The sequence below is a fragment of the Pelophylax lessonae genome, assembly GCF_965119305.1.
Source record: "Pelophylax lessonae genome assembly, chromosome: 3".
NCBI classification, from domain to species: Eukaryota; Metazoa; Chordata; class Amphibia; order Anura; family Ranidae; genus Pelophylax; species Pelophylax lessonae.
In genome coordinates this window covers 27131084-27158621 of record NC_138770.1, presented here as the reverse complement: position 1 = coordinate 27158621, position 27538 = coordinate 27131084, and the positions used below count along the sequence as shown (strand labels likewise).

Below are 27538 nucleotides of genomic sequence, written 5' to 3'. Positions count from 1 at the left end.
GCCCCCCTTACATCAGGTGCCCTGTGGACTCTGATGTAAGGGGGGCTTTGGGAACCCTAATTAAGGGGGGAATGCTGGGAACTCTGATGTAAGTGGGAGGTTTGGGGAGCAGAAACCCCCTTACATTAGAGTTCCCCTTTATATCAGAGTCCAACCAATGTATGATTATTAATACATTTGACACATTTGTTAATTCTATTATAAAAGATTTAAGCTTTATTTTATTCATATCATTACTGTGTGGTAATCGCTTATTCTGATCTTGTCCAATAAAAACTCTTCGTACAATATTCTGTGCCGAGTCTTCTTTTTTACCAATGATTAGATGATCGGTGATTGGAATGTGATCAGTTCATAGAGAGTCATCCATTGGGGTTTTATTAGTGAGATGGAGAGTGGAGAAGGCACCACATTGACAGCCATTGGAGGTCCTTTCTAAAGCCCTAAACTTTTTGGCAACCTGTCTATGACATTAGTCTTCCAAACTCTATCTCACTGAGCTAAGGCCAGAAGAGTTCCAGGAGTTCTTCTCTGTCCACAGTTCCCAAACCAAAAGGAGACATCCACCACATCTTCAACCTAAAGCCCCGTACACACGTACTGATCGTCGGCCGTCTTTTGTCCAGGGCTGTCGTGTCTGTTGAAAACTGCAAAAGACTGCACACTAATTTTGTCGGCCAACAACAGCCGACTGCAGAAGTGATGTCATGTGATGGTTAACTTTCCGTGTGTTTTTTCTTTTCTGAGCATGCCCAGTCTTGCAAATCTGCTCTTTGTCGGCCGAATTCGGTACTGACTGGCGAACAATCGGCCGTTCTGGTGACAGCCAACAAACATTTTAAAGTCTGCACGACAGATTCTGTTCGGCCGAAAATGCACTGTCGGCTGTCGGAAAGATCATACTAACAAGCCTACAATCGGCCGATCGGTCGGCGGCCGAATATTTACGGCCGACAATCGGTACGTGTGTACGGGGCTTTAAGGCACTAAATGTCCTCAGCTGGGCCCAGGAGTTCCGCATGCAATCCACCAGGTCATCACCTCTCTCTTTATCAGGCGAACCCAGGTGGCCACTCAGTGGAGTAAGGCCCCTTTCACACATACAGTCCGTTTGTCATCCATCCGTTGACGGATGAAAAAACGGACATCAATGCATCTCTATGTAAAAACGGATAACAATTAATGATCATCCGTTAACATCCCATTTCATCCTCTTCCGGTCCATTTTTTGGAACGGATGAATGCCCTATTTTTCATCCGTCAAAAAAACGGGTCGGACGAAAAACGGATGTAAACGGTCTGTTTTTCATCCGGTTTTGCATTGGTAGTGGATGTAAAAAAAAACGGATGGAAAAACTGATGCATTTTGACGTGCCTGAACTGATGAACTGAATGGACGGTATGTGTGAAAGCGGCCTTAATGTAATCTCAATTTAATGATTAGTGTAAAAAATGACAACATGTAACACGGTACATAAAATGTTAACCAAGCCAAACAAAGGTATAGGCACAAATCTAATACATGCTGGAAATTAGTAACTGTGTTGTTGCATGGTTGTAGACAGGCTTCTTAATAACTTTGACGCGTTTCCCGAGCACTCCGCTCGCTTCTCCAGAAATGGACACACACATGCATGTCTGTGATATGCAGAAATAATATTGTAACAACAATCCAAAATGAGTTATTGATGATGTTTGCAGGGTACAAAACCCATGAAGGATCCCAAGTCGGGGACCCATACTTACAAGTCAGCCAAGCCTGGACAGCAAAGAGACACTGAACTCCAGTGGCAGCATGAACGCCTGATCCGGGAGCGGATGGAAAGGGACCCAAAACCACCCAGCCGGGAGAGGATGAGGGACAGGAAAATGGTGTGGGTGTGTAGAGTGAGGTGCCAGATGTCCATGATCACTGACTAAAATAAATATATGTAGGTTGTAGCAATGTAATAATAAGCTGCATCATAGATATATTAAATATAAATATATATTGAATGTACAGCAACAAGGACGTACATATGAGGGTTGGTGCAGGGCTCAAGGGAGGAAAGGCGCCCAAAGGTGAAACAAAATGCTTAGTGTAACGGGTTTTGAGGGCGCCCCCTAGTGTCTTTGGGGTCCCTAAACCTAGTTAACTCACTATGCCTGACAGGGGGATCCTGAGCCTCCGCTATCTGGGAGCTGGGGTACATGTCTGCGGCAGTGCCTCCACCCAGTGGGGCATCCGGGGTAGGGATGTGGGGTCCCACTGGGAACATACTTGGTGCAATGAGACTGACATAGCCAACTTGAACTGACTTTATATAGTAAGTAGCAAATGAACCAACATGCATGGGAAAATACAATAGAGTAACACAGATAACAATGCAATGCGGATTTTCCTCACCCACCCACTAGCACACCTGCGTCCCACCCCCTTATCTTCGCCCTAATGGCCGTTGGTGCACATAGGAGAGTTGGGGCCCTTTTAAGTCCTGCTCCGCAGGGTCACTGAAGCAGCCTGAGATGTGCAATGTCCACTTTGGACCTCAGAGTCTTTACTGTGAGTGAGGAGACAAGTGCCCTGGGGTGATACAGGGAGAGGCTTGGCTTACCCTCACAACACAATTAAACAGGTCAGTTGAAGCAAGTTCTCTCAGCAGGGTTCTATCTCTGTGCTGCAGTCTTTCACAGCTAGTCGCATGTCCTTTCTCTGGCTGAGCATGTGGTAACTTCTATAAGTCTTCCATGACCTCCTTCCTCAGAGCTGTGCAGGAAGTCTTTCCAGGACATTAATAGGTGATAAAACCTGAGCAGAAGGATGAGAAGTCATACAGAGCTGGTCTCTATCTCTCTCAGTCTTCTCATCTCCTCACACACCACTTCCTGGTCACACTGTGATGATGCCACAATCATGTGACTGAAAAGGCCAAGTCCTGTGTTCAATGCTCAATGTTTTATTAACAGCATACTGAGTCCATCTGCCATCTACTGGGCATTTCAGATAATACAGCCTGTGTAATTCCATAGGGTTACATGCTCCCCCTTGAAAAATACTTGCCTTCCACTGGCAAGTCCTAGCCAGGGGGCTTAACAAAAATTCAACAGAAAAAGGTTTAGCATACATACAGTACAGTTAGCACAGTAACATCCTAGCTAGCTAGTTATCTAGGGTAAAGAGTCACTAACATTTACCACTTCAGCTAGTGCATGTAGGAAAGTGGCCATTTTAGATGCCGATTGTGTCAGCGGGGCATAACTGGGCTCTCCTATATTATCATAAACTAGGGCCCTAGGGGGTTGCCGCACTCTGGTGCTGTGTCTCAGTTCTCGCTGTGGAAGAGGATCTTGGGACATCAACTGTGGAACTTCGACTCCTGCCCTCGAACTAGAGTCTCTAAGGGAAGTTCCAGGCACAAAACAAGGACTTTCTGGATTCAACCTTGGAGAACTTTGTGAAACCACAGGAGTTAAAGGAGGCAATTGCTGTGTTTCTTCAGCGGGTGATGACCACCACTGATCCTCTGCACTGGGAGTTCCCGGGGTCTCCTCTGCCCCATTTCCAGGACTCTCTGCTGGGTTTTCCCTCAGTTCTTCACCACTCTCCTTCTCTTCATCAGCATACACAACTGGAAGCAGATGGTTTCTATGCCAAGCCTTTATTCGGCCCTCCGGGCCCCTAATGTTGTACACTGGCAGTCCTTCCAGTTTGGACACAACCTCAAACAGGGTATCTTTCCATCTGTCAGCCAGTTTGTGTTTTCCAGGCACACCTAGATTCCGGAGAAGAACTTTATCCCCTGCTTGAATCTCCCAATATCTCACCTTAGCATCATACCTTCTTTTGTTCCGTTCTTCCATTTTTGCTGCAGCTTGGGTGGCCAACTCATAGGCCCGATGAAGGGTTTGTTTGAGGTTCCTCACATATTGAAAGTGTGAAGTTGAATCTGTTCCATCAGGAGACACTCCCAAACGGACATCTATCGGCAATTGAGCTTCTCTTCCGAACATTAGGAAATAGGGTGAGAACCCTGTAGATTCATGCCTTGTACAGTTGTATGCGTGGACCATGGCTTCCACATGTTTACTCCAAGACCGCTTCTCGACTTGCTTGAGAGTCCCTAGCATATCTAGGAGGGTCCTATTGAACCGTTCTGGCTGTGCATCGCCCTCCGGATGATAAGGTGTGGTTCTGGACTTCTGCACCTGCAACATGTCCAACAGCTCCTTGATCAACTTACTCTCAAAGTCTCTACCTTGATCAGAGTGTATCCGATTGGGTAGTCCATAGGGAATGAAATACTTCTGCCAAAGGACTTTGGCTACAGTCACAGCCTTTTGATCTTTAGTGGGGAAGGCTTGAGCATATCTGGTGAAGTGGTCCGTTACCACCAGCACATTTCCAATTCCTGCTGTATCGTTCTCAATGCAGAGATAGTCCATGCACACAAGATCCATGGGTCCCGTACTTTTCAGATGACCCATAGGGGCAGCTCTCACAGGCAGGGTCTTCCTCTGGATACACCTCCTGCATGTCTGTACATGTTGCTCAACATGTTCCCTCATGCGAGGCCAATAGAACCGATCTTGTACTAGGCCATAGGTCTTGTCCACCCCGAGATGCCCATGTTGATCGTGGAGAGCTCTCAGGACCATGCCACGGTATCTGTGCGGTAGTATTAATTGTTTTCTGTCAGGGTGATCATGATACTTCACGACCCTATAGAGTACTCCTTCTTCGAGATGTAGTCGGCTCCATTCTCTTTGGTATAATTCTCTTTGACTCACAGGTAGAGAAGTCAGCAATTTAGGATTCGTAGTCTTTATTGCTCTGATAACTATCCCAATATACCAGTCCTGCGCTTGAGCCTTCCTCTTGTCTTCTGTGGTTATACTGGACCACTGTTGAAGCATGACTGGAGCATGGAACACCTCAGGCACAGCTTCCGGAGAGTGGCTAATGGAGTCTATCCCTCTTAGCTCGGCAAATTCTTCTTGACTCTCGGCCACCACATACATCTGACAAAAGGCTCCTACCCCCGGCCCAGGGATCTCTTCCCACTCCTCTTCTTCTCGGTGAGGTGGGAGTCTAGGTCTGCGGGACAGGGCATCTGCGCTGACATTCTTGGGCCCAGGCTTGTACTTCAGGCTGAAACTGTAGCTTGACAAGGCAGCCAACCACCTATGTCCTGTGGCATCCAGCTTAGCTGTAGTCTGTATGTAGGTAAGTGGATTGTTGTCAGTCCTTACTTCAAATGTTGCTCCATACAAATAGTCATGCAGCTTATCCACGATGGCCCACTTGAGTGCCAGAAATTCCAATTTATGAACTGGATAGTTCTTCTCTGCACCTGTAAGACTTCTACTTATGTAAGCCACCGGCCTCAATCCTTCTGGATAACTTTGGTGCAGTACACCCCCTAGGCCTTCCATACTGGCATCCACATGGAGGATATATGGTTTCTCGGGGTCTGCATAGGCTAAGACAGGAGCTTCTGTAAGTCTCTTCTTCAATGTCAGAAAGGCGTCTTCACATCCTGAAGTCCATTTCTCTCCAAAAGGGTCTTTAGGATATGGTGCCTTAGCACCCCTTACGTCATAGGTAATCTTCAGCAGGTCATGTAACTCTCGAGCAATCTTTGAGTAGTCTTTCACGAACCTTCGGTAGTAACCACAGAATCCGAGAAAGGACCGCAACTCACTGATGTTATTTGGTCTTGGCCAATTCAACACTGCTTCAATTTTAGCAGGATCTGCGGCTACTCCTTCAGCGGAGACTATGTGCCCCACATAAGTGACAGATGTTACGGATCTTTGTACCCCAGCTGGGCACATCCGACGAAACTGTGTCTCCTGTCCTCCAAACGCACCCACAGCCTGCGGAGAAGCCATACCCAGCCCGTAACCCCTCAATCACGAGAAAATCCACACAGGTGTTGAGGGTTAACCATGCAGAGCTTAAACTGTTTATTACATTCCAAGACACAGTTTTACATACATTTAGGGAAACTCCCCTTAGCCTTTCCACAGAAGGGGGGGGAAGGGAACATAGACCAACCAATGAGAACTGAACATTTGTACATTTGAAACAGGCAGTCTTAATACACACCCCCTGCGGAGAGATGTCTCCAACTCAGACCATTGTCTGCCATGAATCCACACACTTAGACACAGAAACAGGAGGGGGGGGGGATGGGTTGTAACATTACATTACATTAACTCAATGCCATGAGTCAGTTGTTCAGAGGATGAATAAAGGGAAAATAAAATGCAATGTCCAAAACTCATAAGAAAATGACACAAAGGGGTTTACAATCCAGGGACAGGGTGATCCGTCACCCATAGTGACGGCTAGTACCGTCACAACAGAGTTTTGGGCAAATCGGCATTTGTCCACTGATAGCTTCAGGCCTTCAGCTTGAAGTCGATCCAACACCTTTAGCAACCTTTGTTCATGCTCCTCTGGCGTCTTCCCGAAAACAATTAGGTCATCTAGATACACTAGACACTCTTTGGGATTCATATCCCCCACAGTTTTCTCCATCAGCCTCTGAAAAGTAGCAGGAGCTCCTGTGACTCCCTGTGGCATTCTGGTAAACTGGAAGAACCCCAAAGGGCAGATGAAAGCTGTCTTTTCCTGATCCTCCTTCTTCATGGGTACCTGATAATATCCAGACCTCAAGTTAAGCACACTGAACCACTGGCTGCCAGATAGGGCGTTCAGGAGATCCTCTATCCGGGGCAAAGTGTACTGATCTGGCACAGTCCTCTTGTTCAGAGTACGGTAGTCCACACATAGCCGAACTGAACCATTCTTTTTCCTCACTACCACAATAGGTGAGGCATAGGGGCTCCGGGACTCTGTGATGATGCCTGCTCCTTCCATCTGCTGGAGTATGTCCCGGACATCTTCCATATCTCGAGGGGGTATTCTTCTTGACCTTTCTCTGAAAGGAGTAGAATCAGCAAGTCTTATAGCATGGGTGGCACTCTTAGAACACCCCATGTCCATCTCTGCTCTGGAGAACACTCCCTCTCGGGTGGCCAGTTTTGAACGAAGGCTGTCTTTCCACTGCTGTGGTAGAGGAGAATCTTTCAGATCAAAATCTAAAGGTGTTTTCACATGATCCTCCTGTTCTGCACTCACAGACATGATGGACAAAACTTGATCTAAAAGGTGTATCACACCAATCTTCTGATGACGATCAATCCGGATTTCTGTGGGGGTTAAATTCTGTACCATCACAGGAAAGCTCCGACACCACCTTTTTCGCCAATCTTTTACCTCAGGTATGAGAGTCCAGCCCTTCTTCTGATCCTCTTCAGGCAGAGACTCAATAAGGTATTGTCCAGTTCCCCCCAACATTTCATGGTGCATTGAGGCTATGGCTCGTAAAGTTTTGGTCTCACCAGGCTTCACAAATGCAGGTTCTGTTCCTGAATAGTGGCACAACCCTGGTTTTGTTTCAAGGGCTAGTCGTTGACACTCTTTTCCTAGGACAGGGCTGACCTCCATCAATCGGTCTAAGGAGACATCTCCCACTTCTGTCAGATAGGCCCTGAATACATCCTGTACCATCTTTGCATTAGTACCCAATATTATTGGGGCACACACTTTCTTGGCTGCAGGGCATATCAAATCTTCCAGCTTCATAGGACATATCATCCCGGTGTTTAACTGGGGAATAGTTATGGTCACTTTTATGCATCCCTCCACAGGTTGAGCTTGAGACCCAACGCCCCATAGCTGAAACTCTCCTGCAGGTTCCATAGGAATGTGTTTCAAATTACGTTCATAGAAGTCTCTGTAGATAATGGTGACTTGAGAACCTGTATCTAGCAACGCTGAAGCATGAATTCCTTCTACTTGCACATGTATCAAAGATTTAGGCCCAATCTTACTCCAACAGATAGACTATATGTAGGCCGGGTCTTCCTTCGCTTGTAAGACCTGGTCATTTGAGTCTCCTCGAGCTCGGTTGCCAGCACCTCCACATCCACCTCCATGGAATTCACAGGGCACTCCCGCTGAAAATGCCCTGACTTTCCACATTTAAAGCAGTCCCCTCGGCGGGGTGAATCCTCAGGAAACAGCTTTTTCTGAGTCTTCCTGTGTTGCCCCCCACTTCCAGGGGGAGGATCTGCTCTCTCTGGTGGTGATTTGCATAAGAGCTCCAATTCAGCCACCTTCTTCCTAAGAGCTGACAGTTCTGTATCCTCTTTCTCCTTCTGTAGGGGTGGACACGTCTGGTTCTTCCAATCTCCTGGCTGTATTTATTAATGTGGAATAAGGCAGAACTTTATCATCCAACTTGGCTCTCAGCAGAATCATAACTGGATTATTGGTCAAACCACCTCTCTGAATTTGCTTAAATAGCCGAGCATCCAACTCAGAGGCAGTGACTGCTCCTTTATGGAATAACTTTCCTAGCGATAGCTGTAACCGGTTGATATAGTCAGTGGCTTTTTCATGCTCCTTCTGCTTAGTGGCTAGGAACTTAACCAACAGATCATCCAAATCTTCTGATTTCCCATAAGCATCCTGTAAGACTTGTAGATAGTCGTGCACAGTAGCTTGCCCATTTACTCCCTTGTACAGTCTTATCATGTCTGTAGCGGGAAAACGAAGACTCTCTACCAACCGCTGTTTCTTTATGGTATCCGTACAAGACCATTCCTCCAACAACTGCATAGCATTATCCTTCCAGACCTCAAAAGGCTCTTCTCCTGCAGCAACAGGCTGATTCCCAGAAAACACTTTTAGTTTGTGGTAACTATGGGTGTGGTTTGCCGTCACTATGGCTTCTGAGAGTTTCTGTAATATGTCCGATACATCACTACCTCCTGTAGGCAGGGTGCGTACTTCAGGGTTGTCTGGTTTCAGTAATGCTGTAGATGGATGAGATTCTGCTTTAGGAGTAATCATCCCCTGTCCTGTAATAGGATGGGCAGCTTGTTTAGGAATGGCTCCGGCCTTTCCGGAGATGGGAGTCAGGAGCTTAGAATAATTTTCTGTGACATAGTCTTTCTGTTCTAATTTAAAGGGTGGTTGCAGTGAGACCCTTTCTTCCTTATCAAGGAGAGCGTACACTAAGGAGCATCCTTCATCCGGGGCTCCATATAAATGAACGTTGGTAGGCATCTCATGGTCTCCCAAGTCCGTATGACAATATATTAACATGTAAGTTTGGCCTTCAGAATCCTGCAGGATATCCCTGATGGTCGCCATTTCTATTCCCAGTCGAATTTATATACACAAGATGACGTGATTCATCTCACAGCAGGAGGGGACTTTGCATAACATCACAGCTTACTGTAATGGTACATTTCTTTGCTGGGCCCACTCTTTTGCAAAGGAGGGAGTGGCCTGAGGACTTAACCTATTCTCCCTGGTTGTACCCCAATAGATCTCAGCAGTGCCTCCATATGTAACGGGGTTTTGAGGGCGCCCCCTAGTGTCTTTGGGGTCCCTGAACCTAGTTAACTCACTATGCCTGACAGGCGGATCTTGAGCCTCCGCTATCTGAGAGCTGGGGTACATGTCTGCGGCAGTGCCTCCACCCAGTGGGGCATCCGGGTTAGGGATGTGGGGTCCCACTGGGAACATACTTGGTGCAATGAGACTGACACAGCCTAACTGGAACTAACTTTATATAGTAAGTAGCAAATGAACCAACATGCATGGGAAAATACAATAGAGTAACGCAGATAACAATGCAATGCGGATTTTCCTCACCCACCCACTAGCACACCTGCATCCCACCCCCTTATCTTCGCCCTAATGGCCGTTGGTGCACATAGGAGAGTTGGGGCCCTTATAAGTCCTGCTCCGCAGGGTCACTGAAGCAGCCTGAGATGTGCAATGTCCACTCTGGACCTCAGAGTCTTTACTGTGAGTGAGGAGACAGGTGCCCTGGGGTGATACAGGGAGAGGCTTGGCTTACCCTCACAACACAATTAAACAGGTCATTCCGCTGCAGTCTCCTCTCACTGGATTCACCAGACGTCTGGACTCAGTGCGTGTCTTTGAAAGCAGGTCCCTCTCTCAGCTGGTGTGGTCTTGGGTGAAGCAAGTTCTCTCAGCAAGGTTCTATCTCTGTGCTGCAGTCTTTCACAGCTAGTCGCATGTCCTTTCTCTGGCTGAGCATGTGGTAACTTCTAGAAGTCTTCCATGACCTCCTTCCTCAGAGCTGTGCAGGAAGTCCTCCCAGGACATTAATAGGTGATAAAACCTGAGCAGAAGGATAAGAAGTCATACAGAGCTGGTCTCTATCTCCCTCAGTCTTCTCATCTCCTCACAAACCACTTCCTGGTCACACTGTGATGATGCCACAATAATGTGACTGAAAAGGCCAAGTCCTGTGATCAATGCTCAATGTTTTATTAACAGCATACTGAGTCCATCTGCCATCTACTGGGCATTTCAGATAATACAGCCTGTGTAACTCTACAGGGTTACATTAGTATGAGCAGTGTGGGAAGCAAAGTGAAGACAAATAAAGAGTGGTGAAAACAAAAACAAAAAATAGCGATTGGAAGAGATATGTATTGTACCGTGTGTGGGACAAACCAAAAAGAAGGGGGAACAAGGAAAACCGAGGTGCAGAGGGAAATGAATCTGAAATAGTATGATTCATGTCTGTGTACCCACCGTGTGTAGTGTGTGGACCCGGGGATGAGAGGAAACTCCCTTCGTGTACAAACAGGTGAGTGAATGAATTCATTGTGGTTTTTGTCTACTCTTGTGTTATTTGCAGCTGCCCGGACCTGGCCGGCGATTTGCATTCCTCCTGGTGGTGACTTTGACCAGTTCCGGGAGCTGTGATGCATGTCCTGGGGAGGTGCATCCTCCCCTGCTGTCCCCTACTGTCTGCTGATGGGCGGGGCCACCCTTGCATTGGCGCCATGTCCAATGCAGCTGACTGGTGACGTCCATTAACCACATAACGACCGCCCAACGCAGATTTACTGCAGCAGGCAGCCGTTCATGGGCAAAGCGATGTAGTACTATGTCGCTCGCTCAGAACGCGCTCCCGCCCCCGCTCGTCAGCCAGGGAGCCAGTGTGTGTGGCAGGCGGCTCCGATGTCCGCCGGCCACTCACGATCTCCTGCAGCAGAGAGAGAAGGGCAGACAGCTGATGTAAACACAGCCGTCTGTCATTCTCCCTGAAGTGATCACAGAGGCTATGTGATCCTGCTATATAGGATCGCATGTCTCTGTGATGACTTCACAAGCCACGCCCCCTGACAGTTAGAATCACACCCCTAGAGACACATTTAACCCCTTGATCACCCATACTGTTAACCCCTTCCCTGCCAGTGTCATTTTTACAGTAACAGTGCATATTTTTAGCACTGATTACTTTAGTAATGTCACTGGTACCCCCAAAAGTGTCAAAAAGTTCAGTTAGGGGTCCGATCTGTCCGCCGCAATGTCGCAGTCCCGCAAAAAATCGCAGATCGCTGCCATTACTAGTAAAAAAAAAAAACAAGAAAAATGACCTAAATCTTTCCAATAAACGCAATAACTTTTGTGCAAACCAATCAAAATACGCTTATTGCGATTTTTTTTTACCAAAAATATGTAGCAGAAAACAAATTGATCTAAAATGTTAAAAAATTTTGATTTTTACATTTTTTTCTTTTGAGAATTTCATATAAAAGAATGTGAAAAATATTGTTATTTTTTCAAAATTATCGCTGTTTTTTTGTTTATAGCGCAAAAAAATTAAAATTGCACAGGTGATCAAATACCACCAAAAGAAAGCTCTGTTTGTGGGAAAAAAAGGATGTCAATTTTGTTTGGGTAAAGCATCACACGACCGCGCAATTGTCCGTTAAAGTCACGCAGTGCCGAATCGCAAAATATGGCCTGGTCATTGAGCAGCCAAATCCTCTGGGGCTAAAGTGGTTAATTTGTGGCATCATCACGTCATGCACGCGGTATGTCACATCTCTTGGCCGGATGAAATCGGCACGTTAGCACCATCTTTCTCCATCTGGTGACAGACGCCATTCTGGTGTTTGCACCTCTTAACCAGAGCACATGGCGTTTGGGGTGGGACCCGGCCACGCCCTATCCGGGAGACATATATGAGAGACGGGTACACACAGGTATTCATTGACTCACCTGTTTTTGTACGAAGGGAGTTTCCTCTCATCCCTGGGTCCACACACTACACACGGTGGGTACACAGTCATGAATCATACTATTTCATATTAATTTCCCTCTGCACCTCAGTTTTCCTTGTTCCCCTCTCTTTTTGGTTTGCACCATACATGGTACAATATATATATATCTCTTCCAATCGCTATTTTTTGTTTTTACCACTCTTTCTTTGTCTTCACTTTGCTTCCCACATTACTCATACTAAGCATTTTTTTCAATTTTGGGTGCATCTCCTCCCTTGATCCCTGCACCAGCCCTCACATTTACGTCCTTGTTGCTGTACATTCAATACATATTTATATTTAATATATCTATGATGCAGTTTATTATTACATTGCTACAACCTACATATATTTATTTTAGTCAGTGATCATGGACATCTGGCACCTCACTCTACACACACATACCAATCTCCTGTCCCTCATCCTCTCCCAGCTGGGTGTTTCTGGGTCCCTTTCCATCCGCTCCCGGATCAGGCGTTCATGCCGCCACTGGAGTTCAGTGTCTCTTCGCTGTCCAGGCTTGGCTGACTTGTAAGTATGGGTCCCCGACTTGGGATCCTTCATGGGTTTTGTACCCTGCAAACATCATCAATAACTATTTTTTGGATTGTTGTTACAATATTATTTCTTCATATCACAGACATGCATGCACACATCCATTTCTGAAGAAGCGAGCGGAGTGCTCGGGAAACGCGTCAAAGTTATTAAGATGCCTGTTTACAACCATGCAACAACACAGTTACTAATTTCAAGCATGTATTACATTTGTGCCTATACCTTTGTTTGGCTTGGTTAACGTTTTATGTACCGTGTTACATGTTGTCATTTTTTACACTGATCATTAAATTGAGATTACATTTACTCCATTGAGTGGCCACCTGTGTTCGCCTCATTTAACCACTTTACCGATGAGTACCGGAGTACTACTGCGGCAAAGTGGCTCTTGTAGGTCTGACGACGTAGACCTACGTTGCCAGACCTCTCCCCTGTAGGCGGCGCTCGCGCGCCACCGGAGGCGCGCTCCCGCTGTTTTCATTCACAGCGGGAGTCAGGCCAGGGGAGGAGCGGTGGCAATCGCCGCTGCTCTGCCCCGATCGTCAGGGAATCCAGTTTGGAGATCCGCCCGCCTGTGTAAACAGAGCGGGCGGATCTCCTCAGTGACAGGGAGTGACAGATTGGAGTGTTCAGCATAGCTGGACATCCGATCTGTCCCTGGCTCACACAGTCACCTCCCCCCCACACGTCAGTAAGCACCAGGCATACATTAACCCCTCCCTCTCCAATAAAATTAACCCCTTCCCTGCCAGTGTCATTTTTACAGTAACAGTGCATATTTATAGCACTGATTACTGCAGTAATGTCACTGGTACCCCCAAAAGTGTCAAAAATGTCAGTCAAGGGTCCGATCTGTCTGCCACAATGTCGCAGTCCCGCAAAAAAAAAAATCGCAGATCGCCGCCATTACTCGTTAAAAAAAAAAACACCAAAAATGACATAAATCTTTCCCTTTGTTAGTAAACGTGATAACTTTTGCGCAAACCAATCAAAATATGCTTATTGCGATTTTTTTTTACCAAACATGGGTAGCAGAAAACAAATTGGCCAAAAATTTAAAAAATAATTGGTTTTTACATCTTTTTTGGGGGGAATTTCATATAAAAAAATGTTAAAAATATTGTTATTTTTTCAAAATAATCGCTTTTTTTTTGTTTATAGCGCAAAAAGTAAAAATCGCACTGGTGATCAAATACCACTAAAAGAAAGCTCTGTTTGTGGGAAAAAAAGGATGTAAATTTCGTTTGGGTACGACGTCGCATGACCGCGCAATTGTCAGTTAAATTCGCACAGAGCCGAATCGCAAAAAGTGGCCCAGACGTAAGACAGCAAAATGCTCTAGTGGTAAAGTGGTTAAAGTCCCAGAGCAACCTTCCCTTTTTGTATGTAAAGGATTTAGGGATGGAGGAGTTATCACTATAAGTGTCACCGGACCATTTATTTTTGGCCACTCAGTGTGTTTATTCTGAAGTTATTACAATTTATTCTTACCAGGAATTATTTTGTCTTCATGGACAAGATGTTTTTGCAAATGCAGGGCATGGCCATGGGGACAACATGTGCACCATCTTATGCGAATATCTACTTGGGGGGGGGGGGGGTGGGAGAGAATGGTCTTTTCAGAGGAGAGGTATGCATCCTTTCTAGAATTCGTCCCGTTTTGGTACAGGTACATAGATGACCTGTTCCTGGCGTGGACGGGTCCTGAGGACATGTCACATGATTTTTTGGGTATATTAAACATGAATGATTGGAACTTACAATTTACCTTCTCCTACAGTGCCCATCAAATTTCCTTTTTGGATCTTATGATCATGAAACTACCAAATGGAACTATTATCACTGATTTGTACCGCAAACCGTCGGCTGGTAATACGTTGCTACATGCGACAAGCGCACATCCTAAATCCCTTATTTACAGTATCCCGTACGCGCAACCTACATAGGAACTGTTCCAGGGATGATGATTTTCATATCCAAGCAAATTCCCTACGTGATCGCCTTCTCGAGAGGGGGTACACCCATACCAACCTAAGAAAGGCCTTTAATAGGGCCCGTGCCAGGGACAGAAACTCTTTACTGTATCCTTCTCCCAAACCTCCACAATTGGATACAGTTAAATTGGTAACAAAATTCTCGGCTCAACATCAACAACTCCGTTCAGTAATTTCTCCCCATTGGCACCTATTGACTGAGCACCACATTATTAAAAAATATGTCAAAGATACCGCGGAATTAGTGTTCCGCAGGGCCACCTCCCTACGTGACTGACTTATCCACAGCCACTATGATAATGTTGGCAGTCGCTCAGTGGGCACCAACCAATGTGGTGAGTGCCCCCGTTGCCCATGGGTGCTTGAGGGCACCACATATAGATTGCTTAACGGTGACCACTTTTCGCCTCGTACACATGTCAATTGCGGTACTAGAGGCGTAATATATCTCATGATATGCGAATGCAACGCATTTTACGTGGGAAAAACTAGGCGTGAATTACGCCAACAAATTGGTGACCATCTTTATTATTCCAATAGTGGCAAGTTAACAGCTATCGGTCAGCACATCGGATTATGCCACAGATTTAGATCAGAGGTGGCAAAGTTTTTTGTGTTGGAAGTTGTTCATGAGGATCCGCAAAGTGGAAATTGGGACAGGAAACTATTACAAGGAGAAACCTTGAGGATAGAAAGGCTAAATGCGGTTGTTCCTCCCGACTTAAATTAGGTAATAACATATAAACCTTTTCTTTGATGCATTCCTTCCCTTTTCTTCCTTCCCCATTTCTTCCCTTTCTTTTCCTCCCTTTCCCTTTATTCATTCCCAATAACCCCCCTTTTGTCCCCCCCCCCTCTTTTTCCCCAATTTCTTTGTCCTTTATGTGACAAGAAAAACTGAGATATAGATAGTTGCAAGTTAGTGGACTTTGTCTATTAGCAGCAGTACTTTGTATCCATAGTGATGCCAAATAATGTCACTGTTTTATGTCCTTTTTGTTTTGACATATATGTTGTATATTTATCTTTATCTATTATGCAAACAAGCAATTGTTATTTTCATCTGGGCAATTACATCCATGTTTGATTATGATTACTCTGTATGTACAGAGGTGACTAAAGCTGGGATCAGAGCACCATGTATGTCGAAGCCCTTCTGGTTGGGCTATTCCCTTTTGGCAGGCATGTGATCCCCCGTAGGACAGCAACATGCATTCGGAGCTCCCTGTCTTTGCTGTGGCAGTCCGGTCTCGGTCGCGGCAGCACTGCGCATGCGCAAGGTTCGCGCATGCGCAGTCGGTGGGATCAGAGCAGGCGACGTCACATGCCAACTCTTGGCGTGTCTGACAATTCCCTGCTAGAAGATATATAAATAGCAGACGCCGACAGTTATGCGGCATCTGCTGTTTATTTCCACACTAATGCCTCGTACACACGCATCGATTATTGGCCGGGAATTTTCGGCCAACGTCTGATCGGCCGATTTTCGGCTTGTTAGTATGATGCTTTCGACAACCGACTCCGACTTTTCGGCCGAATAAAATCTGGTGTGCAGGCTATAAAATTTTTGTTGGCCGTCAACACAAACGGCCGATTTTCCGTCAGTCAGTACAGATTTCGGCAGACAAAAATCTGATGAGCAAGACTGGGCATGCTCAGAGAAGAAAAAACACACGGAAAGTAAACCAGCACATGACATCACTTCTGAAGTAGATTTTTGTTGGCCGAGAAAATTTGTGTGCAGTCTAGGCACATTCCAACCAACAAAACACAACTCTGGACAAAAGTCGGACGATCGGTCGGCCGATAATCATTGCGTGTGTACGAGGCATTAGGGCCACGCTACAACGTCACTGGTTTAAGGTGAGATAGAAAAGGACCGCAACAATTTTGGTCTAACACATTCCTCTGGATTCTTAATGGCTCATTTTCGAATTTTCGCCTTTTCATTATCATCATCATATCAGCATCATTATTGGATATTTGATGTATATGCTCCAGTCATCACTGAACTTATTCCTTTTTTCTATCTTATTTCCTTTCCCTTTTCTCCCCCCCCCCCTTTTCCCTCCCCTTTTCCCTTCCTCCTCCTTCCCATTTTCGTTCCCTTCTCTTCCTTTTCTCCCCTATTTCTTCCTTTTTTTTCCCTCCCTTTCCTCATTGTCTCTTCCTTCTCCCACAGTGATGACTTGATATGCGGCTGGCAAAAAAAAAAAAAAACCTGAGTTAGGGGTAAGCATGACATTGTTGGTATAGATGTAGTAATTCTACAACAGACTGATGAGGTAAGAAGGTCATTGGAGGAAAAGGTGACATCTCCAAAATTAAGGAAATGTTTGAGCCCTGTAAGTGGGGGAATGCTATGACCCTGAAGGGGTAAATCTACGTTTCCACACTATATAGGGCTGGGGAGCATGTCTTTCTATAAGTGGGCGCACTTCGGCTCTGCACTTCAGCGATTGCACAAAGTGAGAATACACAGCAAACTACTTTGAAAAACACCAAACAGACTGCAGGTGACCTTGTTTCCCCATTCCGCTCTCCTTCCTCTCTGTAACATGTGCTTTCTACCAATCCTTCTGACAGTTGTGTCCTCACTCCTTAATCTCTCTTTCCCTCACCCCTCTTCGCCACCCCACAGCCTATAAATATCACCCTCACTTCTGTCCTCTCCCTATTTCTGCACTCACCAACTCCTGCTAATTTTAAACCCACATGCTAATAAAACCTCCAGAACCCTGAGGCATGTCCCTTCATATAAATTGCAATCCCATATTACCTCCCTAACCCTTCTGCTTCTCCCAACCTCTAGAGATTAAACCCCAAACCCTGGGCCTCCATCGCTTAACTGTACCCAAATCTCCTCACCACATGCCCTCTGGCAACAGCAGCAATCCACACAATTTAGTTTCTAACCCTCTTCTTCCCAAAACCAGCCTCCCCTTCTCTTGCACCCTTTGGAATGCCTGCTCTGTCTTTAACAAACTAGCTTCTGTCCATGACCTCTTTATCACTAACTACTTGCTGTTACTGATACCTGGCTTCATGAATCCAACACTGCTGCTCCTGCTTCCCTCTCCCATGATGGCCTTCTCTGGACTCACTTCCCCAGACTCTGTGGATGGAAGGGAGGTGGAATGGGAATCCTTCTAGCTCCACATAGCATCTTTCAGGTACTTCACCCACCTGCCTCTCTGTCACTCTCCTCATTTGAGGCACATTGTATTGATCTATTTTCCCCAGTTTCTTTTAGAAGTGCTGTGATCTATCTGCCTACTGGACCCGTATCAACCTTTCTTGACCGTCTACTTTCTCTCTTCTGAAATTCCCAAAATCATTTTCGTGACTTCAACATCACTGTTAAAGCTAACACTCCTACTACTTCTAAACTTCTCAATCTAACCTCCTCTTTTGACCTGAAGCAATAGATTCATGCTTCTACTCACTCTGATGGCAACACCCTTGACTATGTATGCTCCTACCTATGCACTCTGTGAAAACTCTCCAACAATCCTTTTTCTCTCTCTGATCACCAACTTATTAGTTTCATAATCTCCCAGACTTTCACCTCTCCCTCCAACCACCTAACAGTTACCCATAGAAACCTTTACCACCTAACCCTTCTCTTCCCTGCTACTGACCACCTCTATGACAAAATCTCACCCATGCCCTGCCCCAATCTAACCACTTCTGTCTACAATAGATCTCTGTCCTCCACCCTGGATGAGCTCGGCCCCCTCAGTACACATAGATTAAGGCCCCGATGCCTACAACAGTGGCAAACAGATGACACCAGAAGTCTCAAAAAAACATCCACTTTTAGACCATCCCTGAAAATCCTTCTCAAAAAACATCTCTTGAGGGCCTCAGGTGTAAGAATAAGTCTTATAAAGAATTCAACCAATATAAATCTGCCCTCCAAAAATACAATTCCTGTCTCCTCACTGCCAAGCAGACCTATTTCATCACTCTCATTAACAACTTATCATCCCATCCCCATCAACCTTTCTCTACCCTTAATGCTACTTCATCTTCGACTGCCTTTATCCACTAACTGATCCACTGCCCAGGAGATCGCCAATCACTACAAAAATAAGATTGATACAATTCATGATGAGATCTCTGCTGTACAGATATCACTCCATATTCACAGGCACAGTCAACTCTTCCCTTTTTCAACCCTGCTAATATACACGAGGTTGCTAAACTTTTTTCAACACTCACCTAACCACCTGCCCACTGCACCCTTGCAAATATTGTGGTCACCCTCTGACTCTATCCTACACTCTTTATCCCACATCTTCAATCACTCCCTCTCTTTTGCCTTTGGCTTATCCTGAACATTAATGTGGTTGGGGTCTTATGGGGGAGGAATGACGGTGGGGCTACCCAAATGTATGCTGCCATGGACATCTGTCAGGAAAGCACTTTATGTCCACTAGATGGAACTGACCATTATAGAAATTCCCAATTCACCATGACTGGGGGAATGCGGGTCACATTTCATCAACACATTTATAACAACCAGACCTGTAAGTGTTTGTGAAATCTTCCCGCACAAAATGTACTCAGCCAATGAAAGGTAAGGACTCCATTTTTATTTTTCTCCGGCTATCAATGGCCAACACGGGACAACACTTCATCCATGTCTTTGGTGATCTCTGATCTCCTTATGAAGGGTTTCTTACATGATAAAGATCAGCCATGGAGTATATCTGAGGTGTATATCAGGGTGTGCTTCTTCCCCACATGTCCACCAACATTCAGATAAAAGACATTTCCCGCACTCAAGGCACTAATACACCTCAAGGTTTGTGTGGGACCCCTGATGTACAGAAAGACAGGACTTCAGTGAGGAACAATTCCCTCACTCGGGACAGGAATATGGCTTCTCCCCCGTGTGAGATCTCTGATGTCTGGAAAGACTGGACTTCTGTGAAAAACATTTCCTGCACTCAGGACAGGAATATGGCTTCTCACCTGTGTGAGATCTCTGATGTGTGGAAAGATTGGACTTATCTGAAAAACATTTAACACACTCAGGACAGGAATATGGCTTCTCACCAGTGTGCAATCTCTGATGTGTGGAAAGAGTAAACTTCTCTGAAAAACATTTCCCGCACTCAGGACAGGAATACGGCTTCTCACCAGTGTGCAATCTCTGATGTGTGGAAAGAGTGGACTTCCATGAAAAACATTTACCGCACTCAGGACAGGAATACGGCTTCTCACCAGTGTGAGATCTCTGATGTGTGGAAAGAGCGGACTTCACTGAAAAACATTTCCCGCACTCAGGACAGGAATACAGCTTCTCACCAGTGTGCAATCTCTGATGTGTGGAAAGAGTAAACTTCTGTGCAAAACATTTCCCACACTCAGGACAGGAATACGGCTTCTCACCAGTGTGAAATCTCTGATGTCTGGAAAGTTGGGACTGCATTGAAAAACATTTCCCGCACTCAGGACAGGAATATGGCTTCTCACCAGTGTGAAATCTCTGATGTCTGGAAAGATGGGACTGCAATGAAAAACATTTTCCACACTCAGGACAGGAATACGGCTTCTCACCAGTGTGTGATCTCTGATGTGTGGAAAGATTGGACTTCTGTGCAAAACATTTTCTGCACTCAGGACAGGCATACAGCTTCTCACCAGTGTGAGATCTTTTATGCACATTAAGTTGGTATTTTAAATGGAAACATTTTCCGCACTCAGTACAGGAAAACCTCTCATCTGTTGTAAGGAGGGCACTGTCCCTCACAGTCTGAGGTTCCTCAGGATAAGAGGAATACGATGGTCCGGCACTGTCTCTCACAGTCTGAGGCTCCTCAGGATAAGAGGAATACGATGGTCCGGGCCGTCCCTCACAGTCTGAGGCTCCTCAGGATAAGAGGAATACGATGGTCCGGCACTGTCCCTCACAGTCTGAGGTTCCTCAGGATAAGAGGAATACGATGGTCTGGTACCGTCCCTCACAGTCTGAGGTTCCTCAGGATAAGAGGAATACGATGGTCCATCTACACTGTGTGGTGCCGGATGGACATTTGAGGTAGCCGGGTTTTCTCCTGGACTATACTGTGTGATGTCCTCATCTTCTACTTTACTGTCTGCAGACAAAGTGAGACAATCCTCTGAGGTTTTCCTCATCTCCCGTCTATGTACTAAAATAGAAATACAAAGATTATTACTAGACATCAGCAGATTGGTTCCCCTTAACAAGGACTCCGCCCACATCAGGCAGCTTTGTCTCTGAGGATCTTACAATTCCACCCTCAAGGTAACTAGTAAATGGGTCCTCTGAACTCCTACCAGTTCATTTCTTTATTCATGGACCTTAGTCAGAGAGTGAGGAAACAACGAGAACTGTCTTCAATAGGAGTGACAGTGAAGAGGGGATTATAGGACGAGTGTCCCCTCCCCCTCTATCACTCATTGCCATCTTCCCAACACAAGAAGTCCTGCACTTCCTTATTTAGTCCATGATTTAGTCATGAATAACAGCGGGGCTGAGCCCCACCAGAGGTCAGAGAGTGAGGATGGGGGGAGAACAACCAAGATGAAGACTGGACTGATCCTGAAGACCACCATCATTGGGTTACTGACTCCTCCCCCATTATCACTTTCTGTTTAAGGTTCAAAAGTTGGGGGATGTTATCACATTATTATCACCATGTAAAAGTCGGTCCTCCAATCACATCATCAGATATAAAATATGATATAAAATAAATAATAAATCTGTACAATCATGTAGTGTAAAGAATGGTGTATAAATATTCACAGAAACATTCACCCAATGGCAGCTTACATTCAGAAAGTTTCTTTCACTAAACACAAAAACAAATAAAAAATCAAATAAAATGCAGCGCCAAAAAAAATTAAAATAAATTTCTTCACCCAAATCTGTAGACAATAAGTGGGAAATAATTTCCCTCCTCTCCTCCTTCCTCTTCCTCCACGGTATATATGGGGGGGGGGATAGAAAATATGGGCGGAGCCTGCACAGGGACATCCCATCTCAGCCATCCCAGGGAAGGGGTATCTGAGTGAAGGATCACATTGTGAAGCTTGTTTAGTCCGCACTGCTCAAGTCCCGGCTTTGTAATTCTATCATCTTGGATTTTAATGTTGAATAAAGCAGATAGACGGAGAGCACTAGAGGGGGTGTCATTTTCTAACCCCCCCCCATATACACCGTGGAGGAAGAGGAAGGAGGGGAGGAGTGAGCGATATCCCTAGAGGGGGAAGGGATCTGTGGGACTCGCTGGTAACACAGGAGTCAGATGGTAAGGTGAGTGGAAGTGACCACCAGCACCTTTCTCATCTGCAATTTCTGCACTCGCACTTTATCATTTATATTGGCCCTGACTGATGACACGTGTCACATGACACACATTTCTATCCTCTTATTGGACGATCACATTACTATTTATTCATTTCCTGACACTGTTTAATAGATTTCATATTTTAGAATTGTAAGTCTGATTGTTACACGGCACGGTGATATCGCACAGATTGGATTATTATTTCCCACTTATTGTCTACAGATTTGGGGGAAGAAATTTATTTTCATTTTCATTTGATTTTTTCATCAGATATAAAATGTCCAGCTGGTAGGAAATGGGCGTAAATAAGAGAATCCATATTATGTATATACAGCATCTCACAAAAGTAAGTACACCCCTCACATTTGTGTAAATATTTTATTCTATCTTTTCATGTGACAACACTGAAGAAATGACACTTTGCTACAATGTAAAGTAGTGAGTGTACAGCTTGTATAACAGTGTAAATTTGCTGTTCCCTCAAAATAACTCAACACACAGCCTTTAATGTCTAAACCGCTGGCAACAAAAGTGAGTACACCCCTAATGACAATGTCCAAATTAGGCCCAATTAGCCATTTTCCCTCCCCAGTGTCATGTGACTCGTTAGTGTTATAAGGTCTCAGGTGTGAATGGGGAGGAGGTATGTTAAATTTGGTGTTATCGCTCTCACTCTCTCATACTGGTCACTGGAAGTTCAACATGAGGGCAAAGAACTCTCTGAGGATCTAAAATAAAAAGAATTGTTGCTCTACAAAAAGATGGCCTAGGCTATAAGAAGATTGCCAAGACCCTGAAACTGAGCTGCAGCACGGTGGCCAAGACCCTGAAACTGAGCTGCAGCACGGTGGCCAAGACTATAGAGTGTCGGCGTGCACACCACGTGGAGAGGCTGTTGGTCATATCGGCAGTGACTGGGTTCACTTCTTTGGCAACTCAATTTTGGCTTCTGATAAGCACTCCTTTTTAAAGCGGGGGACGCACCGTTTTGATTCCTTATGGAACATTCGAAATATTGAGTATTAATTTGTGCTGGGCAGCCAATAAGGGCCAAACCTGTGGGAGCTACATGTGACACGCCTCTACCTGGACCAGATATCTTTTTCTGGCATAAAGATTTCGCTTATTAAGCATGTCTTTTCAATGGACAAGGTTAACGGAATCGACTGAGGAAGCGACATGAGCGAAACGCGTCGCGATTCCATAGTTCCCACTGATGTATCCCATACCATTATATACTGGTATCATGATCACATCATGACTCAATAGATGTTTCACATCAATTGCCTCTGCTTTAAGTGACTTTTTGGGATCCAGTGGTTTAACCTGTATTGTCTTATGCACATGCACTATTTGTCATTTGAATATACGCTTTTGTGATACGAATCTTTTTATGTCTGTATAAATAAATGCTATATTTTTTATATTATTTGTGTATTTATTTTCATCAGGATCAAAACCCACTCTTAGCCTCCAAAGTCCCATTGCCTTGTGAGAGAGTGTAGAGACCCCAGTTTGCTGTGGGACCCTCTCATCCCTCTCTCTTTGTTTTTTCATACCATACAGCGGTTTACCAGGACAGGTTCTACTCAGAACAGACCTCGCCATGATCGACCAAAGAAGTTGAGTGCACGTGCTTAGCGTCATATCCAGAGGTTGTCTTTGGGAAATAGACGTACGAGTGCTGCCAGCATTGCTGCAGAGGTTGAAGGGGTGAGGGGTCGGCCTGTCAGTGCTCAGACCATACGCCGCACACTGCATCAAATTGGTCTGCATGGCTGTCATCCCAGAAGGAAGCCTCTTCTAAAGATGATGCACAAGAAATCCCGCAAACAGTTTGCTGAAGACAAGCAGACTAAGGACATGGATTACTGCAACCGTGTCCTGTGATCTGATGAGACCAAGATAAACTTATTTGGTTCAGATGGTGTCAAGCGTGTGTGGCGGCAACCAGGTAAGGGGTACAAAGACAAGTGTGTCTTGCCTACAGTCAAGCATGGTGGTTGGAGTGTCATGGTCTGGGGCTGCATGAGTGCTGCCGGCACTGGGGAGCTACAGTTCATTGAGGGAACCATGAATGCTAACATGTACTGTGACATACTGAAGCATAGCATGATCCCCTTCCTTCAGTGACTGGGCCGCATGGCAATATTCCAACATGATAACGACACCAAACACACCTCTAAGACGACCACTGCCTTGCTAGAGAAGCTGAGGGTAAAGGTGAAGGACTGGACAAGCATGTCTCCAGACCTAAACCCTATTGAGCATCTGTGGGGCATCCTCAAATGGAAGATGGAGGAGTGCAAGGTCTCTAACATCCACCAGCTCTGTGATGTCATCATGGAGGACTGGAAGAGGACTCCAGTGGCAACCTGTGAAGCTCTGGTTAACTCCATGCCCAAGAGGGAAAAATAATGGTGGCCACACAAAATATTGACACTTTGGGCCAAATTTGGACATTGTCACTTAGGGATTTACTCACTTTTGTTGCCAGCGGTTTTGACATTAATGGCTGTGTGTTGAGTTATTTTGAGGGGACAGCAAATTGACACTGTTATACAAGCTGTACACTGACTACTTTACATTGTAGCAAAGTGTCATTTCTTCAGTGTTGTCACATGAAAAGATAGAATAAAATATTTCCAAAAATGTGAGAGGTGTACTTACTTTTGTGAGATACTGTAGCAGTTGGTAGAGGGGATAGAGCAGAAGTCTGTAATACAACATAGAGTATATAGCGCAGGGGTCAGGAGTCATAATATTGGTATTCAGTAATCAGTGGTGGATTACATGTATTTATGTCATGTATGTACAGTATTTAGTGTTAATGACCCACCTGTGCTGATCTCTGTAGGAGTGTCCTCCCCTATAAATGTCCCCGTTATTCCATCCTCCTCCATAGACTGCTGATCATCCCTCACATACCTCTCTTCTTCTTCTTCTTCTGCTTTAACCTCAAATTCTATATCAATTGGATCTCCACTCTAAACCAAGAAAATTAGAGCGAATATCATCTGAAAGTTATAAGCTTTAATATTGTGATATTATAAAAAAAAAAAAAAAAAAAAAAAACATCCTCTCCAGAAGTCCATGTTCTAGATGCTCCAATCCACTGACCTTGTAACAGTGAGGGATGGTGTGACCTTCCTGTGTGGAATCCCGGGAATACAGAGGACGGGGACATCTCTCTGGTGGGTTTCTGTAGCTGGATGACTCCTCCATGGTGTCCTGGTACAGATCTTTGTGTTCCTTTAGAAACTCTGACTCCTCCATCACCCCATCCTCATCATCCTCCTCTTTTATCTCTGCTTTAACCTCAACTTTAGAATCTCTCAGGTTTCCACTCTGAATATATAATAAAAATGACATCAATGGTAACAATGCAGATAATGTACAGATCCTAATGATACTATCAGTGATTGTTCCTCATCTACCTGATGATGGTGAGGGATGGTGTGACCTTCCTGTGTGGAATCCCGGGAATACAGAGGACGGGGACATCTCGCTGGTGGGTTCCCATTACTGGATCCATCTGTAGGAAACACACACACTGACTGAATACATTGTTTCTATGTGTTTATCAGATGATGGGGGATCTAGGTGGACCCTCCGAACTGCTCTCTCCTTTACAATAAAGTCTCTTACCCGGTGATGTGAGGGGCGGCTGATTCTCCATCATGACGTCCTTGTAGAGATCCTTGTGTCCTTCTAAATACTCCCACTCCTCCATGGAGAAATAGACAGTGACATCCTGACACCTTATAGGAACCTGAAACACACAATGATACAGTCACCATCCAGACACATCCCTTGTCTGTTACTGGATAATGTCCCAGAATTCCCTGCACCGCTCACCTCCCCTGTCAGCAGATGGACCATCATGGTGGTCAGTTCCAGGATCTTCTGCTCTTTGATTCTCTCAGGTATCGGAGAACGAGGTGGAGGCACCATGGTGGGCATTTGGGTCCTGCTCCATCCTCCTGAGATTGGCACTCCAGTAGACTCCTTCACTACAACACAATCCTACAGATCAGGAGAAAGATAAACCGATATCAATTATCTGACATCATCTATATGTCTACAATAAGAACATGGTCTATTGACCAGACTAGACAAGAGTGATGACATGTGACCTCCCAGAATCCTCCTCACCTCTCCGGTCAGGTCTGTGTTTTATTAATAGAGATAAGAGTGATGTCATGTGACCTCCCAGAATCCTCCTCACCTCTCCGGTCAGGTCTGTGTTTTATTAATAGAGATAAGAGTGATGTCATGTGACCTCCCAGAATCCTCCTCACCTCTCCGATAAGTAGGTAGATGATCTCCAGGGTGTGGCTTAATAACCTCTCAGTCATGTGACTCTGATCCTCCTCCATCCTCATTGGCGTGGTCATGTGATCTATGCGGGTTTCTCTGTAGACGGATAATGAAGAATTATCTGGATTGCATTGGTTGGACAATATTAGGATGGGGATATAAGGGGATATAGGCGGGTTGCACCCGGTGGGAATTGGAACATGTAGGGTAAATTAAGGGGATTTTTTTATGAAGAGTGGTCACAGGTTCTCTGAGACCATCAAGACCAATGCACAGCCCAAAGCCCTTGATTAGACAGGAGGAGGGACAGTCCACTGCCAGAGTGTAGGGGAGTAGAGGAGAGTGCCGGTATTGAGGGATCAGAGGATCAGATAAGTAAACAAGCTTTTACTGGTTCCCTACAAATAAATGACCATGTAACCCTTGAAGTGGGGCTGCCCCCATTATACGAGGGTTAAATGCTCATTTGGGTTTTGGTTATTTTTTGTTTCCCCAGAGATGGGCTTTAAACAAAATTAAATTTTCACACACGATAAAATCTGCATGTTATGCTTGTAAAAACAAAGCCCCCTCCCCCCCCCCCCACATACACACAATTACGTCAACTCTTAAAACTATGTGTCCCCATGAAATAGTGTCTAAATTCATTACCCAACATGGTGCAAAGACAACACTATAAAAGCTCCTACAGGTCATTCGTTTAGAGAAACCTGGTAATAACGGCCCCAGATTCATTGCTCTCACTCTAGTGTGCGGCCAATACCCCCCTTTGTGATAGCGTAATATAAATGACAGGTCCTCTTTAAGGAGACACTAGGGGTCTATTAGACCTCCAACGTCACCTATGGACCCCAGTGAAGCTGATGAAATACAGATCGAGATCAACCAGCTTCTTCACTGACTACAGTGACCAGGGAATGATGGCACTGAACCTGGAAGTGATGAAATGCTCATCTCTTCTGGATTCATTCCCCAGAGAGGAGATCTGAGAACTGATCACCCTCCACTCCATTCACCATGCCGATCCTGGGCCTACAGGAGGGGCAGACACATGGTTAATAAAATGAGGCATGGGGATATTTGTATCTTCAGAGGAAGGGTGTGAAAGGGCAAATTTCAGGAGAACCCAAATCTCATCCCTCGTTACAAGAGACTGCTAAGGTGAGAAGATGATTGGTGGGAAAGGTGACAAATTTC

General features: G+C 45.3%; 3 protein-coding genes across 3 annotated transcripts in view; 1 reads left to right on the top strand and 2 right to left on the bottom strand.

Moving 5' to 3' along the window:
- LOC309550260 (uncharacterized protein) overlaps positions 1–27538 on the top strand; it is a gene marked incomplete at both ends in the record, with an annotated part of 1652360 nt that overhangs the window by 549056 nt on the left and 1075766 nt on the right. The gene's annotated exons all lie outside the window — the stretch shown is intronic.
- The window catches only part of LOC309549838 (uncharacterized protein), a gene marked incomplete at its 3' end in the record, with an annotated part of 314748 nt that overhangs the window by 210813 nt on the left and 76397 nt on the right, over positions 1–27538 (bottom strand). The gene's annotated exons all lie outside the window — the stretch shown is intronic.
- LOC309549835 (uncharacterized protein) overlaps positions 24826–27538 on the bottom strand; it is a gene marked incomplete at both ends in the record, with an annotated part of 117844 nt that continues 115131 nt past the window's right edge. The window contains one exon of the mRNA XM_082250335.1: positions 24826–25008. Coding sequence (XP_082106461.1) covers positions 24826–25008 — 183 coding nt within the window. The remainder of the gene's footprint in view (positions 25009–27538) is intronic.